This window comes from Lynx canadensis, chromosome B2 (assembly GCF_007474595.2).
Source record: "Lynx canadensis isolate LIC74 chromosome B2, mLynCan4.pri.v2, whole genome shotgun sequence".
NCBI lineage: Eukaryota > Metazoa > Chordata > Mammalia > Carnivora > Felidae > Lynx > Lynx canadensis.
The window spans coordinates 147282542-147297191 of record NC_044307.1 but is presented as its reverse complement, the minus strand read 5'-3'; the positions used below and the strand labels follow the sequence as shown (position 1 = coordinate 147297191).

At 43.1% G+C, this 14650-nt stretch overlaps 1 protein-coding gene across 8 annotated transcripts in view; it reads right to left on the bottom strand.

Moving 5' to 3' along the window:
• The window catches only part of QKI (QKI, KH domain containing RNA binding), a 154348-nt gene extending 141748 nt beyond the window's left edge, over positions 1–12600 (bottom strand). For 4 of the 8 annotated variants that reach the window (XM_030316751.1, XM_030316752.1, XM_030316759.1 and 1 more), the window contains exon 1: positions 12394–12599. In XM_030316751.1, the coding sequence (XP_030172611.1) occupies positions 12394–12535 (142 nt within the window). In that variant the 5' untranslated portion in view covers positions 12536–12599. Of the gene's footprint in view, positions 1–12393 lie in introns of all 8 variants that reach the window. The other 4 variants (XM_030316753.1, XM_030316757.1, XM_030316758.1 and 1 more) reach the window with 2 other exon arrangements.
• Positions 12601–14650: the final 2050 nt, after the last annotated feature.

The following is a 14650-nucleotide window of genomic DNA, read 5'->3' as shown; positions in this document are numbered from 1 at the left end:
GCCACCCAGGCACCCATCTTCATTTTCTAATCGATGTATTTTAGTTCTTTTCCATGAGATGAAGAATACTTAAGAATGACATGAATGTGTCTAATTTTTTATAACAACACACTGTACAATTTCTAGAACGAAGAAATTTATGCTTCTCGTATATTCTTAAATGACTATAAAAAATAATTTTTAGGGGTGCCTGGGTGGCTCAGTTGGTGAAGCATCTGACTTCGGCTCAGGTCATGATCTCGCTGTTCATGGCTTCGAGCCCCGCATTGGGCTCTGTGCTGACAACTCAGAGCCTGGAGCCTGCTTCAGATTCTATATCTCCCTCTCTCTCTCTCTGCCCCTCCCCTGCTCACGCTGGGTCTCTCTCAAACCATTAAAAAAAACAAAACAAAACATTAAAAACAATTTTTAAAATGTACACACGAGGGGCTCCTGGGTGGCTCAGTCAGTTAAGCGTCCAACTCTTCATTTCAGCCCAGGTCATGATCTCAAGGTTCATGAAGTTCGAGCCCCATATCAAGTTCTGTGCTGATAGTGTGGAGCCTGGCTGGGATTCTCTCTCTCTCAAAATGGATAAAATAAACTTAAAAAAAAAAAAAAAAAAGTACACACAAAATTGGCCACAGGGAAACACTCTCCCTGAAAAATAATACTTTGCATGAAGGTTCAAAGACAATATGCCCTCTGTGCCCTCATCACCACCTTTTCCAGGATTCAGAGACCACAAAACACACTACTGCCAAAAGTGAAGTGAAAATGTTTGCACCTTCAATTCCCTACACTTTTATGAATAACAAAAAAAGAAAAAAAAAAGGACACCGGGGGAAAAATGCAAAATGGAAGTTATTATCAGTTCTACAGAGGTACCACAGTCGGTATCTTCTTCCCTAGCTTCTACATAGAAATAAATACTTTTCTCATGTCTGAGTCCGATTTCAAGTGATTAAGGAAAAAGGGTTATTTTACAACTGACTTGACAATGTAAAAAAAAGCTCAATATAACAACTTGCAAAGTAAAATTTAAATGTGTAAGTAACAAAAACAGATGCTTCCAAATCATATCTAAGAAGCAATATAAATAAGCAATATTTTTTTAGCAATGGGAGGGCATACTTTTTAAATATATAATATTTACCTAACTAAAAAAAACTGACAAGGAATGCTATAAACTACAATAAAGTGAGATAAGATTATATTTTTACTGCTGATAATTTTTTATTACTACAATAAAACTATAATCCCCAAAAGAACTTTCTCTTCATATGACATGTAATAGTAGACCATGGCACAGATTTTTTTTTTTCTGATTTACATTAGTAAACAAATCAACAGCCTGAAGACTTTAGAATCACAAAGAAAATATACAAGTACTTTTCCAGACTTGACTCAGTCCTGCTCTAATTAAAAAACAAAACAAAACAAAAAAAAACCTTCAAACAACTAAGGTGTAAAGGCAGAAACTGCAATACTCAATGGAATGTCCTAAACCAGTCACACTGTATAGACAACATACTAACATATGGTCTCTTTAAAAAAAAAAAAAAAAAAAAGTTATTTAAAGAAATATCACACTGATTTACATGTGACTTCTAAATACTAAATTTCACAATTGTTATTTCTCATATTCCTGAGCAACTCTTCTCTTACAATTTAAAGGAGAAAAATTCCCATTCTGGTAAAAGAGTTATTTCTCAACAAATTTTAATCACTAAACACTGTCTTTTGTGTACTAATATCTCCATCTGCTGGAATATAACTTCCTTACTATTAAAAGTTCTTAAGGAGAAAAACTTTGCAGTAGAGATTTTGCAACTACTTAGAAATAAAACCTTTTCATCAGTCACCATCTGAGGCAGCTAGCAAACCGACACTTTAGTTCCAGACCCTGCCAATGATTAACGAAGGGTAAGCATCTATCTGGCTTTTCATTAGGAACTATTTTCAAAACAGGAATATATTCCCTGGTTAAGGAAAGCTTTACCAAACTACAGTGGGAGGATCAGTTTATCACCACACTAACCCAGATTTCCATTTCAGTTTCACTAATAGTGGAACCAGATACTGTACCCCCAGCATAATGCTAAATCAAGTATCTAATCATCACCTATGATGTTATACACTTGAACCTATTCGATCCTTTAAACCTAACCTCCCAAGTGGTTACAGATACAGAGGGCAGAAAGGAGTAATTCCAATGATAAGGAAGTTACAGCAGTGACATAAAAAAGATGGTTCTAAATTAAAAAGGCGTGAAGTCCTAACAACCAGATTCAAGGAACGGGACGGGGTCCTGAGTCAGACTCTGGTCTGGACAGCCAGTTATAAAAAATATCTTGGGAATAACTACAGAAATCTGAATATAGACTGGTTATCATATTAAATGTAAGATTGAACCATTTTGTTCAATACGATGTTGCTATACAAAATGATTCTAGTTTTTAAAAGAGATACACAAATATACAGAGATGGCAAGTCAAGAGATCTCTACTTTGCTCAAAACAATCAACATAAAAATAAGATTAAATAATAATAAGATGATGAAAACAGTGAAGTTCCCAAAAATCTTCCTTTTTGAACACATCTAGATTTGACAACATTAGATGAGTAAGGTTTGGATAAAATTTCCTCCAACTCAAACCAAGTCAAGAATTTCTGGGGCTCCTAGGTGGCTCAGGTAAGTGTCCGACTCAACTCTTCATTTCGGCTCAGGTCATGATCTCGCGGTGTGGTGGGACCGAGCCCCTCATCGAGCTCTGGCCGGGCATGGAGCCTGCTCGGGATTCTCTCTCTTCATCTCTCCCTCTGCCCCTCCCCAACTCATGCATGCACTCTCAAAAATAAAATAAAATAAAAATTTCTAAGATTCCCCTAAACCAAAGAGTTTCTTCAGTCCTCTTTAATTCACATATAAAGCCAAAGCCTAATTCTAAGTAACCAACATTTTGGGTGACAGCTGTGCCAATGAGCCCCGCACATTCTCAATACTTCAGGATTAAGATAATAACTTGCGGGCAAGGAAAAAATAATTTGTGTGTATGTTTATTTTTAGTTAAAACAAATGCTTTAAAAAACTGTAAAGAGATTAGATCTAAAATATAGAAAGCTTGAATATATTTTTATTAAGTATTTTGAGAAAATTAACTGTTTAAAAGCTACCTAACCATAAATCTTAATCCTTCTCACTGCATCCAATTTCTACTTCCTTAAGCTCATCTATTCTGCGCTCTTGTTAGTTCCCCTCAAAGAGCTCATTATGACACCCCAAAACAGTACAAGCCCTCCACTGGTTCCTTACAAAACTCAGAATAAAATTTATGCTTTTCATCCTGGCATTCAAGGCCCATCCTAATAGAGCCCGAACCTTAGCCTGCTGGCTGTGCCCTTAACTCACTCCTTCGCGTGCATCTGCCATTCCAAATGAGTCTAAACGTGCTTTCTGAAAATCTTTCAATCTCCCATCACCACTGTTTCGACATTACAGCACTTTCTCTTCTCCTAGAACATCCTCCACCCTCCCTTCACCTCATTAAAGCCTACCACCTATTAATACCAAGTCAGGTTCTAATTTTCAAAAAATATTAGTTATTTCAGCTCAAAGGGACTTCTCAACCATCAGAATGCTAGTAGTGAGTGGTCCTCGTGAACATAAACACTAGCTGATACTCATACGGGTAAATTACCTTTTTTCTTTTCTTCTTTCATTCTCTATATGCTGCCTTGCTTATCTCATTGTCCATCCTATCCTATCAAAAACAACCTAAAAATATCGACAGAAATTAGATGATGCGACCTTACAGTCTGAAAAGTTCTTCTGCATATAATACTCTCCTGTCTCCGAGTATTTTGATTTGAGGTTGGTAGGGCAGTTAATAATTCCACTTACAGATAAAGAATCTGAGGTTAGGTATCTTGTCCCAGGTCACCAAACTACTTAACTGCAACCTCATGATTAGATCTCAGGTCTACTAGCCAGAGAATTCTTACTTGCAACATGGTCTCATTAGCATATGGCCAGAAACACAAATTCATTTTTATCTTTATGCTGGCTCACACATGTACACATGTATACATGCACACATATACATGCACACACATACAGTCAACACCTGAATACCTGTCGTAACAACTGCAGCATCATGCCACAATGATGGTAACAGCAGCAATAGTAAGAATTAGATGCAGTTAATTTCCAAATACCTTATATTTGAACTTGGTCTGAAATTTTACTTCTTAAAAAATGTATTCACCTTCCACGTAACGTTTCTCAGAGTAAGTCAATTACTGTAACACAGCAAGCGAGGGGCTGTGGTTCCTACTTCTTTCTGAATATACTTGAAGGAATCAGTTGACACTCCAGGTGTGGGCATCACAAATGGAACAAGGCGGGCTACTTAGTGCAGCTCCCATTTCCATCCAGCAACGTCATTCACCTCCCGACAATCCCTATTCAGAGTTGCCCACCTATGCCATTAACCACCCGATGCTAATCTAAAAGTGATCCAAGTGTACATTTCTGACTCAGTAAACCTTTATATTAAGTCCTCCAGTCAGAAATATTAGGTTTCTTCTTGAGTGGTTATAAGAAATAATAACTGCAAAAAACAATAACAGCAGCAAAAATACTAAATACACACTAGATTTGTACCTAAAGAGTTAAATAAGGCTCTATCCTACGGTTACTAAGAAGTTAAAGTAAATGAGCTGAAATCCTCTAAACACCTTTACTTTCTCGTTTTTAGCCTCTTAATGATCACAAAAATTTACCATTTAAAAAAAAAAAATTCCAGCTCCAAGAATTTGACCGGTATTTGCTCAAGTCCAACTTATCACAGAATTAGCAAATCTCCCATTTACTTTTTCTTCATGTTCACAACGTAAGGCAACACAGGAATTTCTTAGCACGTGGAACTATTCTGGGTTTTTCTTCTTCAGTTCCATGTATGGGAGCAGCATATTCACCAAAGAGATCAGAAGGTAGAGCCGAGGGTCTAGCCCCAACCCTGTTACTACCTTGCCTTGTGATGTGGAAGAGTCACCACCTCTCTAGACCTCAGTTTCTGCACCTACATTATGCAGATGTTTCTATATATTTTAAACTTAATTTAGCTTAAAACCCAAAAGTTCCCCAATAATTTGCAACTGACCAGGTAATGATGCCCAATCTTTACAATGACTTGTCCTGCACTAAAGCCAAAGGCAAGATGTTTACTTAGGATAGCTAATAAGACCCTTTTCCACTTTTGATATATAATCATTTCAATCCTGGGGCCAAGCAAGATAGTTTCATTACTTCAAAAACCGTCCATGTTCTAGATCTTCCCCGTCCCCAGCGCCCACTCTCAAGGATTCAGGGACAGCTCACATTCGCTGTATGTCTCCCTCTATACACATGCACGCCTACACGTGTACAAACAGAAGCCCTTTCCTTATTGCTATGACCATACAACATGAGACTACTTTCTGGATTTAACTGCATTTTGATGTTTTTCTGACACTTCAGTACCCTTGAAAAGCACCCAAGCTGACATATTCTGCGTTATCATAAATAACAGTGAAAGAAATGTTATAGTAAATGGATTCATTTCGTTAGTCACAAAATTTAGTTTAATAAAACATATAGGTTAGAATCAACGTATAAAGCAACATTATGAACAAAGTTTCATTTTGCTAGACCTAACAGGATTGCTGGAATTTCAAACTAGAGTTACTGCTTCAGGAAACGAATGACAAAAAAAATTAAGTGCGGTCATTTGCTTGTTAATTATAAGATTTCTGGATAAATCACTTATCTTCTACAAGCTATCTCTGTAAAAATTCATGGCAGAATTACTTTTAAAACATTGTTAAGGCTAAAGCAGAAAAGTAGACTGCTTTTAAGAGGGTTAAGTTTCAGTTAGCTGAAAACTTCAATTTATCAGTCTTCTAAGTAATGGCACTTTCAAATTAGCTTAAAGAAACACCTATGCTTTAAAAAATTGCTATTTGTATTAAATTACTGTAACCACCATATATGTTTATACTCAGCTTTCTTCTGAACTAAAACCATTCAAATAGTCCTTATCTATCATGAACACATCAAAGCAGCACTTAGGGACCTGGAATGTTTCCCATACACTGTGTTTTACAGACTACAAGACCCACATATCAGCTGGATACTAACTTTTATAGGTAATTGACAAGGAAAAAGGTTTACCTATATAATTCCATAAATGCCAAAACTTTTAGGAGCTGAGAGGAGCACTGACAGCTTCTCTCTGCTTATGGACTGGCTGAAAACTATTGCCTCAGTAAAACAATTTTATTTTCCTAATTCTCATGCACACCGATGGTAGTAAAGTAAAATTAAGATAAAAGCTTCTTGAGGACAGGTATTACAAACAATATTGAAAGATTTCTAAAAACAAATTAAAAAAAAAAAAACACGTACCTTTTTTCTAACTGCCCAAAACTATCACCAATTAGTATATAATTTGCTTAATCCCATACTCTATAGAGAAAATAGAAATCAAGAGGGTAACACTGTCAACCTATTTATTAATTCAATGAACATCTGATAGTCTAAATATGCCAGGCTATGAGGTGGGCACTTTCAACCAATTCTAACAGGGTAGACAGGCACAAACAGAGATATTATTGCAATGTTAAGTACGACTGATGAAAACTCTATAGACAGTAGTACCTAACACACACTGGGTTACATCTACAGTCAAATATCATAACACAGTCACGCTAACAAAATGCATTCACTACGAAAACTTTAATGTTATGTTTGCTTTCTGTTAAATGAAAAAAAGCTGTAAAAATCTTACTTGGACATCTAACAACCTAGCTATTCTGGGCCCCAAAACTGAAACGCCAACTTGTAAAAGAGGTACACGCGTTCCCTAAAAGTTCCCATGAAGGGAAAAGTACATAATCTTGATGTCAAAGAAGGAGAAGGATCAGAAAAAATAATGAAATCCTGTCAATCATAAAAAGTTGGAAAATATAAAAATTAAGAATTAAAAGTTAGTACATAATAGAATTATGACTTCTTGGCATAGGTTCCGGCTCTATCCTGATCCCTTGGCCTAAAATAGATCCTTGGATATCTTCGTAACAGTTGACATACCAATAGCAACAGAAAGTTGCTCAGTAGACTCTGTCACTCAAGTTATCAAATGAATTAAACTTAAAAATGGCATAGCATTTTCCCATCCCCAACAGAGGAAGACAAATTTTACTTTTAACTGCACCATCATAAACCGAACAAATTGTATTAACTGTAATAAATTTCTCAAAGAAATTAAAAGATATTCCAGTCAGATCATAAAAAGCTGTCTCTATGATCACACTGGTATAATTCTCTTAAAGCCAAAAAATTAAAAAAACAATAAAACAAAACCTTACAAATCTAAACACTGGCTTCAGAAAAAGAGCATGAGAATAATGCTCCAGTAAAGGCAGGGGTGTGTGTGTGTGTGTGTGTGTGTGTGTGTGTGTGTGTGTTTGGGGTGGTGGGGAGGGGGGCGGGGTGTTACATTTTATGTCCTTTGTCACAGGAATTGATTTCCCTTTAAAAAGTAAACCAAAAACCATTTTTTTTCTTATGGAAAACTGATGCACTTTGCAATCAGCTTCAGGACAGTGACAAGTGAGGGGATAACAACAGAAATATAAGGTGCATCAACCGTTAAAAAAAACCAAATTAACTTGTTTTCACTCGATATCCTCAAAGCCATTTAAGAAAAGGTCTCATACCAAACACACTAGCAAATGTGATTAGCAAAGAGACCTATTTCTATTAATTCAATTACATTATATTCTTGGGAGTACAGCTTTTACTGCAAAACATGTAAATTGGATAAAGTTAAGAAAAAAAGGAATCACCTTCTGCCTCATTGTATGTACATGCATCTTGAATACATATTCTGCCTAAAGGGGAGTTAAGCTTCAAAAGTAGAGAATGAATGTTGAATAAATGACCTACTATACAAATTATCATTTCCATCATTACCTTATAGAGCTGGTGACACCTCCTGGGTAAGGGGGAAAAAGAATAATGGAAAGAACAACTGATTATAAATATCAGTTTCCTTCTTATCACTATTAATTCAAAGGGCTAGTATACAACTACAAAATCTTTGTTCCTAAAGAACAGATTACTTCAATTTAGCTAAAATCTGTTTGTTTCAGATATTGATTACTGTCAACAATGCTCCAGGAAAAAAACCCTAAAATTTTAGTAAACTTACATAGCAAGAATCCTCTCGATACCAACAAAAAGCCATACAATTTTTGAAACAAAGCTTTTGTAGACAAGCAAGATTTCTCCCTTGGAAAAAAATTTTTGAAGTGTAAGAAAACCGAGGGTATGATACGATACTTTCAATACTAAATGCATAATAAATGGAGACAAACATTAACATGGAAAAATGTTAACTAGTAAAGCAAGTTCTAATGTAAAACATTTTTTGGCCACGTTTTTAAGGGAGAGGAAGAGAAAATTGAGGTCAGAAAATCTATTACCATCCCTCCAAAAGAACATAAGAAAATTAAAATGCATTTTTCAAATGAGTAATGGAGAATGTAATCTAACATGTTTGCTCACTTCTGAGCCACACACTAATTTTCCAGATATTCACGGAAGATTTAGGCTAGCTTTACTTATAAACCATACATTTTGAATTTTCCTGTCAGCAGCCTCAACCTCCATGTGCCTAAAAAATACAAACTCAAAATCTGATTTTAAAATCCCTAGTTCTCCCTTTTCCCCATCTGGGATTTTTAAGTCTAACTGATCTCATTTGTCGTCTTAATTCTAAATTGCAATACTTTATAAAAACAGAATTTGCATTCAAGTACCCTTGTTCCTCGAGTCTCATTTTCATGACAAAGAAAGTTTTGTTTTTTTAAATAAAAAACTTGCTGTAGCAACTACTCTTTCCCAAGGATGGTCCCAGGATTCCGTTTGGAAACTTCTCTCCAGAGAGCAGTTTAAGACTTTAAGACCTCGGTTTTGTGTGCAATCATCTCTATCTTCAACGAAAGATTCTTAAGTACTGGAAACAGTAACTGAAATTACATCCTTAATGTGAGTGGTCTAACCTAGAACATATTCACAACTTAAAAAAAAAAAAAAAAACCAACCATGTGAAGATACTTGGAGCAAAGTCTGACAATCCACCCCACCCCCACCCCGCATAAAATAAATCCAAAAACCAAAAAGATTGTCCACAGTCAAAATATAGGCTAAAGGTTAACTTGACATGGAACTAAAATGCTCAATCTAAAGCATGCCAAGTGTTAATCAACTAAGAAAACCTAGCACATATAAATCCCAAATTTGTGACTAGCCAAATAAAAATTCTCAAACTGACAAGCAAAAATTTTTAAAGCGTACTTTTAAAATGCATTCTGAAATAGAATTCCTAAATGAAATGAAATGAAAAAAATTACTCGAAATTTTTAATTATCTGAAAATACATCTACTATAAGTACAGTATCTTAATTACTAACGTGAAACTTAAAGCTTTACGTAATTTTTTTTTTGTTGTTCTGCCAATCATATGGAAAAGCAAAATGTAATTCCTAACCATAAACTGAAATCATGATTAATTTGTTTTGGACAACGACAGACCACAAAGGGGTAAAGCAAGTTGACAAATTTTCAGAATTCAATCACCTGGCCCAAAAAATATGATGCATTTCAAAAACCAATTTTCTTTAAGCCAAATTAAGTTTATAATAAGGCTAACAATTACAGGAAGCTGCTTATTCCACACTAAGGAATAGCCCCTTTTCCTGCATGTTTGTACTGGTCTGATAAAAAAACAATCAAACTTCCTAGTCATTATGCTGTCCATTTTAAACATTCCAGCTACCACACAGAAGCAATCTTGATGCTGGGGAGTTGATAAAACTAAAACTCAAGATAGACCAAGATAAGAGATGGAGTAAACCATACTAAAAGAAAAAAAAATTACAATTTATCATCCTCAGCTAGTAGTCTCCAAGACTTAAAAATGCAATGGTTACTCTTTCCAACCACAGAGAAATGAACAAACAAACCTTTGTTAGAGATGACATAATTGGAATTCTAGATTTGGGAGATTAAAAATTATTGAAGGCAAGGGTTAGAAACTTTTTAACAGGAGTCCGAATTATCTTTTAGAGATTTTAGGGGAACGTAGTAACACAAAAGAGAAGCCTTTCAGAACCAGAGAAACCTAAATGAGCTGTTTTTAAATAGCATGCACGTAAAGTGAAAGTATTTGCAATTGTTTTTTTATAATCTAGTGTAGTGCCATTTGATTGAACTGAACATTTCAATTCAGAGAATGAACTTTAACCCTAAATATTGTGAAGACGTATTTTCATTTTAACGTCTATGAAGGATTCTTTCTAAACAACAGTACTTTCGAAAAATAACCCTGACAGAAACTTTTACAAATACCACTCAAGCTCTAATTTTACCAAAACATACCAAAGCAAGGCTGCGTATTATTTTTGAAATGTGACAAAAGTTGTTCCCATAATTTTAAAGAAAGTGTTTTCATTGTTTGCAAATATGTTATGTATTACACATACAACAAGTGTGGCCACAAATTACACATAAAACCATCTACTGTGATTTAAATTTCCACTAAATTTAATATAGATCATTATTGAGTACGTTACACATTTTGCTCCAAACATTTCTCCTTTAAAAAAAATAACTGGCGCCCCTTAGCGCTCACATTTGGAAATACTCACTTTAAGAGTTCCAGCAATTTTTTTTTTTTTTTTTGACATTCCAGAAAGTTTTCTGCCTCCACAATCTTTCAAATGCCAACACAAATAGAAAAAAACAGAACCCCTTAAAGGGACAGCTCAAATTTTTTCTGGAGCAATGTGAAATTAACAGACTTGCTGTTTCAACAGTGTTAAGCCTATTCCAATAAAGGTTGCGGCCGTTATGTTTAACGTATGTAAGCAAAACGGAGGACGCAGGAAAACCTAACAGTTTCGTACTTTTAAAGTTGTTTCTGGACTTTCCAGACAACAAAAGCTCCTGGGATCCTTCTTTAACCGTCTTTAATCACGGAGACATTTCCGGTCTTTTGTTCTTTAGTGACATTCCAACTCTCTAAGCTTCAGATTCCTTTTCCCTACTTCTTTAATAAAGATCTCAAAATTCTTGTGAAAAATCCAAAATCCATTGTTCAGTTCTACAAAACACAGTTTTCAGCTTTAACAGTCCTCCGGTGATGCTTCTAAGAACAAAAAAAACCTCCTGGCTACTCGATTTTCAAAGCAGACTTTCTTGCTGGTCATTTTTTTTTTCTCCAGGCGTTCACAGCAATGCACAGCTACTAGAATTTTTAACAGTCCAGGGCATTGTTACAAAAACTTGTTAAAGAGATTCCAGAGTTGGCCAGAATTAATCTTCTAGTCATTCTTCGGATCCCTCAGCTCTCCACCAACCAAGCTTTCTTGCAAACTTTCACTCGTTTTTATTTTCGCCCTTTCAAACGTCTTGATTTCCTGTCCTACAAAGTAAGGCAGCGGCGTCCTCGGGGAAAAGCTCTCCGCCGAAGTTCTCTCCTACTCGGGACTCCGTTCAGATTTGTCCTCGCGTTATTTCGTATTCACACCCCCCCCCCCCGCCCGAAGTGAAGTTGAACTCCCGAACAGTTCTCGCTTCCCCAAACAAAAGGACAAAAAGTGCTTTCCGCTGTCATTTTGTCCTCGCCTTCGGCTAAATCAGCAGTACTTTCGGTCTCCTTTGGAATTTCTCTAAATTATCGAGCCCCACGCTACTGCCCTCGAGTATCTGCAAGCTGCACAAACTCCAAAAAAGCAAAAGCCCCACTGAGTCCTCCACTTCGGGAACCGCCGGCCTCCTCGGGAGAGCCCCCTCTGGGTGCGCCCCGGGGCCGGTGTCCTTCAGGCGCCCGCGGGGCGGGCGAGGCCGGGCTCCTCCCGGGCAGGCCCGCGAAGCTCCGGGCCGTCGCGGTGCTCGCCGGCGCGGCTGGAAGCCGGGGGGCGCGAGAGGGCTCGCCCCGCAGCCCTTCCCCAGCGCCACCAACTCGGGCGCCGGCGGCGCGAGGCCCGGGGTCCGGGGTCCGGGATCCGGGGGGGGGGGGGGGGGGGCGTTGGAGGGGAGAGTGTGCGTCCCGCCGACGGGTCCCGCCCGCGCCCGCGGCCCCGGCCCGCCCGCCCGCCCGCCCGCCTGCCCGCCGCCGCGCCCCGCGAGCCCGGCCTCGGCGCCGCCTCCGTGCGCCCCGCCCGGGCCTCTCCTCCGTCCCCGGGCGCACGGTCCCCGCCGGCCGCGACCTTCCCGCCCTCCCCACACGCCGGCGGGGCGTCGGGTCCCGAGAAGAGGGGCCGCCGCCGGGGCGCGGGCCGCGAGGGGCCGACGAGGAGACTCACCTTCGTCCAGCAGCCGCTCGAGGTGGTTGAAGATCCCGCAGAAGTTGGGCAGGCTGCTCATGAGCTTCTTGTCGTTCATCAGCTGCATCAGGTAATCTGGGGTGGGCTTCGGCTTCTCCTTCGTTTCCATTTCCCCGACCATATTCCAGGCTCCGCAGCTCACTCCGCCCGCCGCCGCCGCCGCCGCCGGAGAGGAGGGAGGGGCGGGGAGCCCCGGCCGCCGGCCGCTCGGGACTCGGCGTCCCGCTCCGCTCCGCTCCCGCGCCGGGCGCCGGGGCGGCCGGACCGCGCGCTCGCCGCGCTCTCCCCGCCCCCGCAGGCACTTTCCGCCCGCGGCCCGACGCGCTCCCGGCCCGCCGCCGCTCCTCGGCCGCCGGCTCGGCGCGTCCCTCACGAGGCCGCCGGCGGGCGGGAGGCGGGTCTCCGCGGGCCGAGTGCGGGCGCGGGCCGCTCGGCGCCGGACGAGGAGGAGCCGGGCCGCCGCCGCTCGCTCGGCTGGTCGCGCCCGCTCAGCCGCCGCCGCCGCTTCTGCCGCGGGCTCGGGGTCTCTCTGGGCTGGTCCCCGCCGCGGCCGCCTCTGCCGCTGCCGCCGCGCTCTGACTCCGCTCCTCCTCTTCCTCCTCCTCCTCCTCGCCTCCTCCTCCTCCTCCTCACTCACTTGGCGGCGGAGTTCGCCTCAGTTCAGGCGGCGCTGCCAGCGGCGGCGGCGGCGGCGCGGGGGGAGGGGCGGCGGCGCGGGGAGGGCCGGGGGCGGGCGGCGGGCGGGGCCGCGCAGGGCGGCCGTTAGCGGGGCCCCGGCCGGCGCGCTCCTCCTCCCGCCGCCGCCCCCCGCAGCCCCCGGCCCGGGTGCCGCCGCCGCCGCCGCCGCCGCGCCGTCTCCCTCCGGCGGGGTGGGCGGCCTGAGGGGCCGGCGGCGGGCAGCGCGACGGAGGCGGTGCCCGGCGAGCCCGGCCTGGGCGCCGGGCCGGGGTCGCCGCCGAGGCGGGCGAGAGCGGAGGGAGGGGCCGGTGCGGGGGCCGACGGACGGGGGAGGGCGCCGGGCAGGGCGGCGGGGGCGGCGGGTGGCGGTGCTTTCGACTGGGGCGGGGGCGACGGCCGCGCCGCTTCGCGCTCTTCGCCGCCGGGCCGGCTCGTCTGGCGGGCGCGGTCCGGCGGTGGCGTTTAGGTGAGAGGGATTGCCAGCGGGACGCGCCAGGGCTGCTGCGCTCGCCGCCGCACGGCCCCATTCTCTCCTCCCGTTACTATAGTTTTTTTTTTTGTTTTTTTTTCCCCCATCTCTAGTCCGTTTTCATACCTCCCCCCCCACCCCCCGCCCAAAAAAAGAATTTTTTTTAACGTCCTGTTGCTTCACGGGGGACTTTCGGGGTGGGCATCACGTGGCCCGACACGTAGCCGTAAGGTCTGAGAGCGCGTGCGCGCGTCGGGCCCGGTCTCCACGCCCCTTCCGAGGGTCGCTCCGCCCCTGCCCGGGCCCCGCGAGCGAAGGGGGAGGGGCGTGGCCTGCCGCGCGCCTGCGTGGGGCGGGTCGGGGCCTGGGCGGGTGCGCGCGGGGGGCGGTGGTAGGGGGAGGGTTGGCCCGGCCGTCGGACCCCGAGTGGCTGGGCGGGGGCGAGAAGCTGCGGAATCTTCGCCGCCTGGTGTCGGGTCCCTGTTGTGTTCCGGGTGGGCCATTGCCGCTGTGTCGTTGGTGGCACCACACGACGACCCCCGCCTCCCCGGCGTCCCCGCGGTCTCCGGCTTCGAGACCCACGCAGCAGCAGGGAGCCCGAGGAGCGGTGGGTCCCGCATGGGCGCCCCTCGTCGCCCCGACGGCGTCGCCGCTACCAGTGCAGTACCTGTCCCAGGGGCACGCCCCTGGGGACAGGGTCTGCCTTGCTGCAGCATCCGTTACTCCGAGAGCCAGCTTCAGTTAGGAACGAGCACCGCGCTGTACGAAAAAGGAGGGGGCCGTGCGTCGTGTGGGCGATGTTGTACTTCGTGATGGCATCAGCATCCAGTAATAAAATGCTGCCGCAATAAATGAAATAAAGATCACGCACCTAATTCGAAAGGGGAAAGTCAACATACCTGCCACCTTGTAAAAACAATGATACTGTGGACAGGAAGCTTTTCCATGCAGTATGATGGATTTCCAACATTTAGGTTTGTTTGGGAAAGAATTTTCTGAACTGCAACAGTGTAGTTATCTTTGTTGTATAGAATGTTGTCAGTCTCAAAATCCGCATCTGCATTTTCCTGCAAGCCTATGATGACAAGT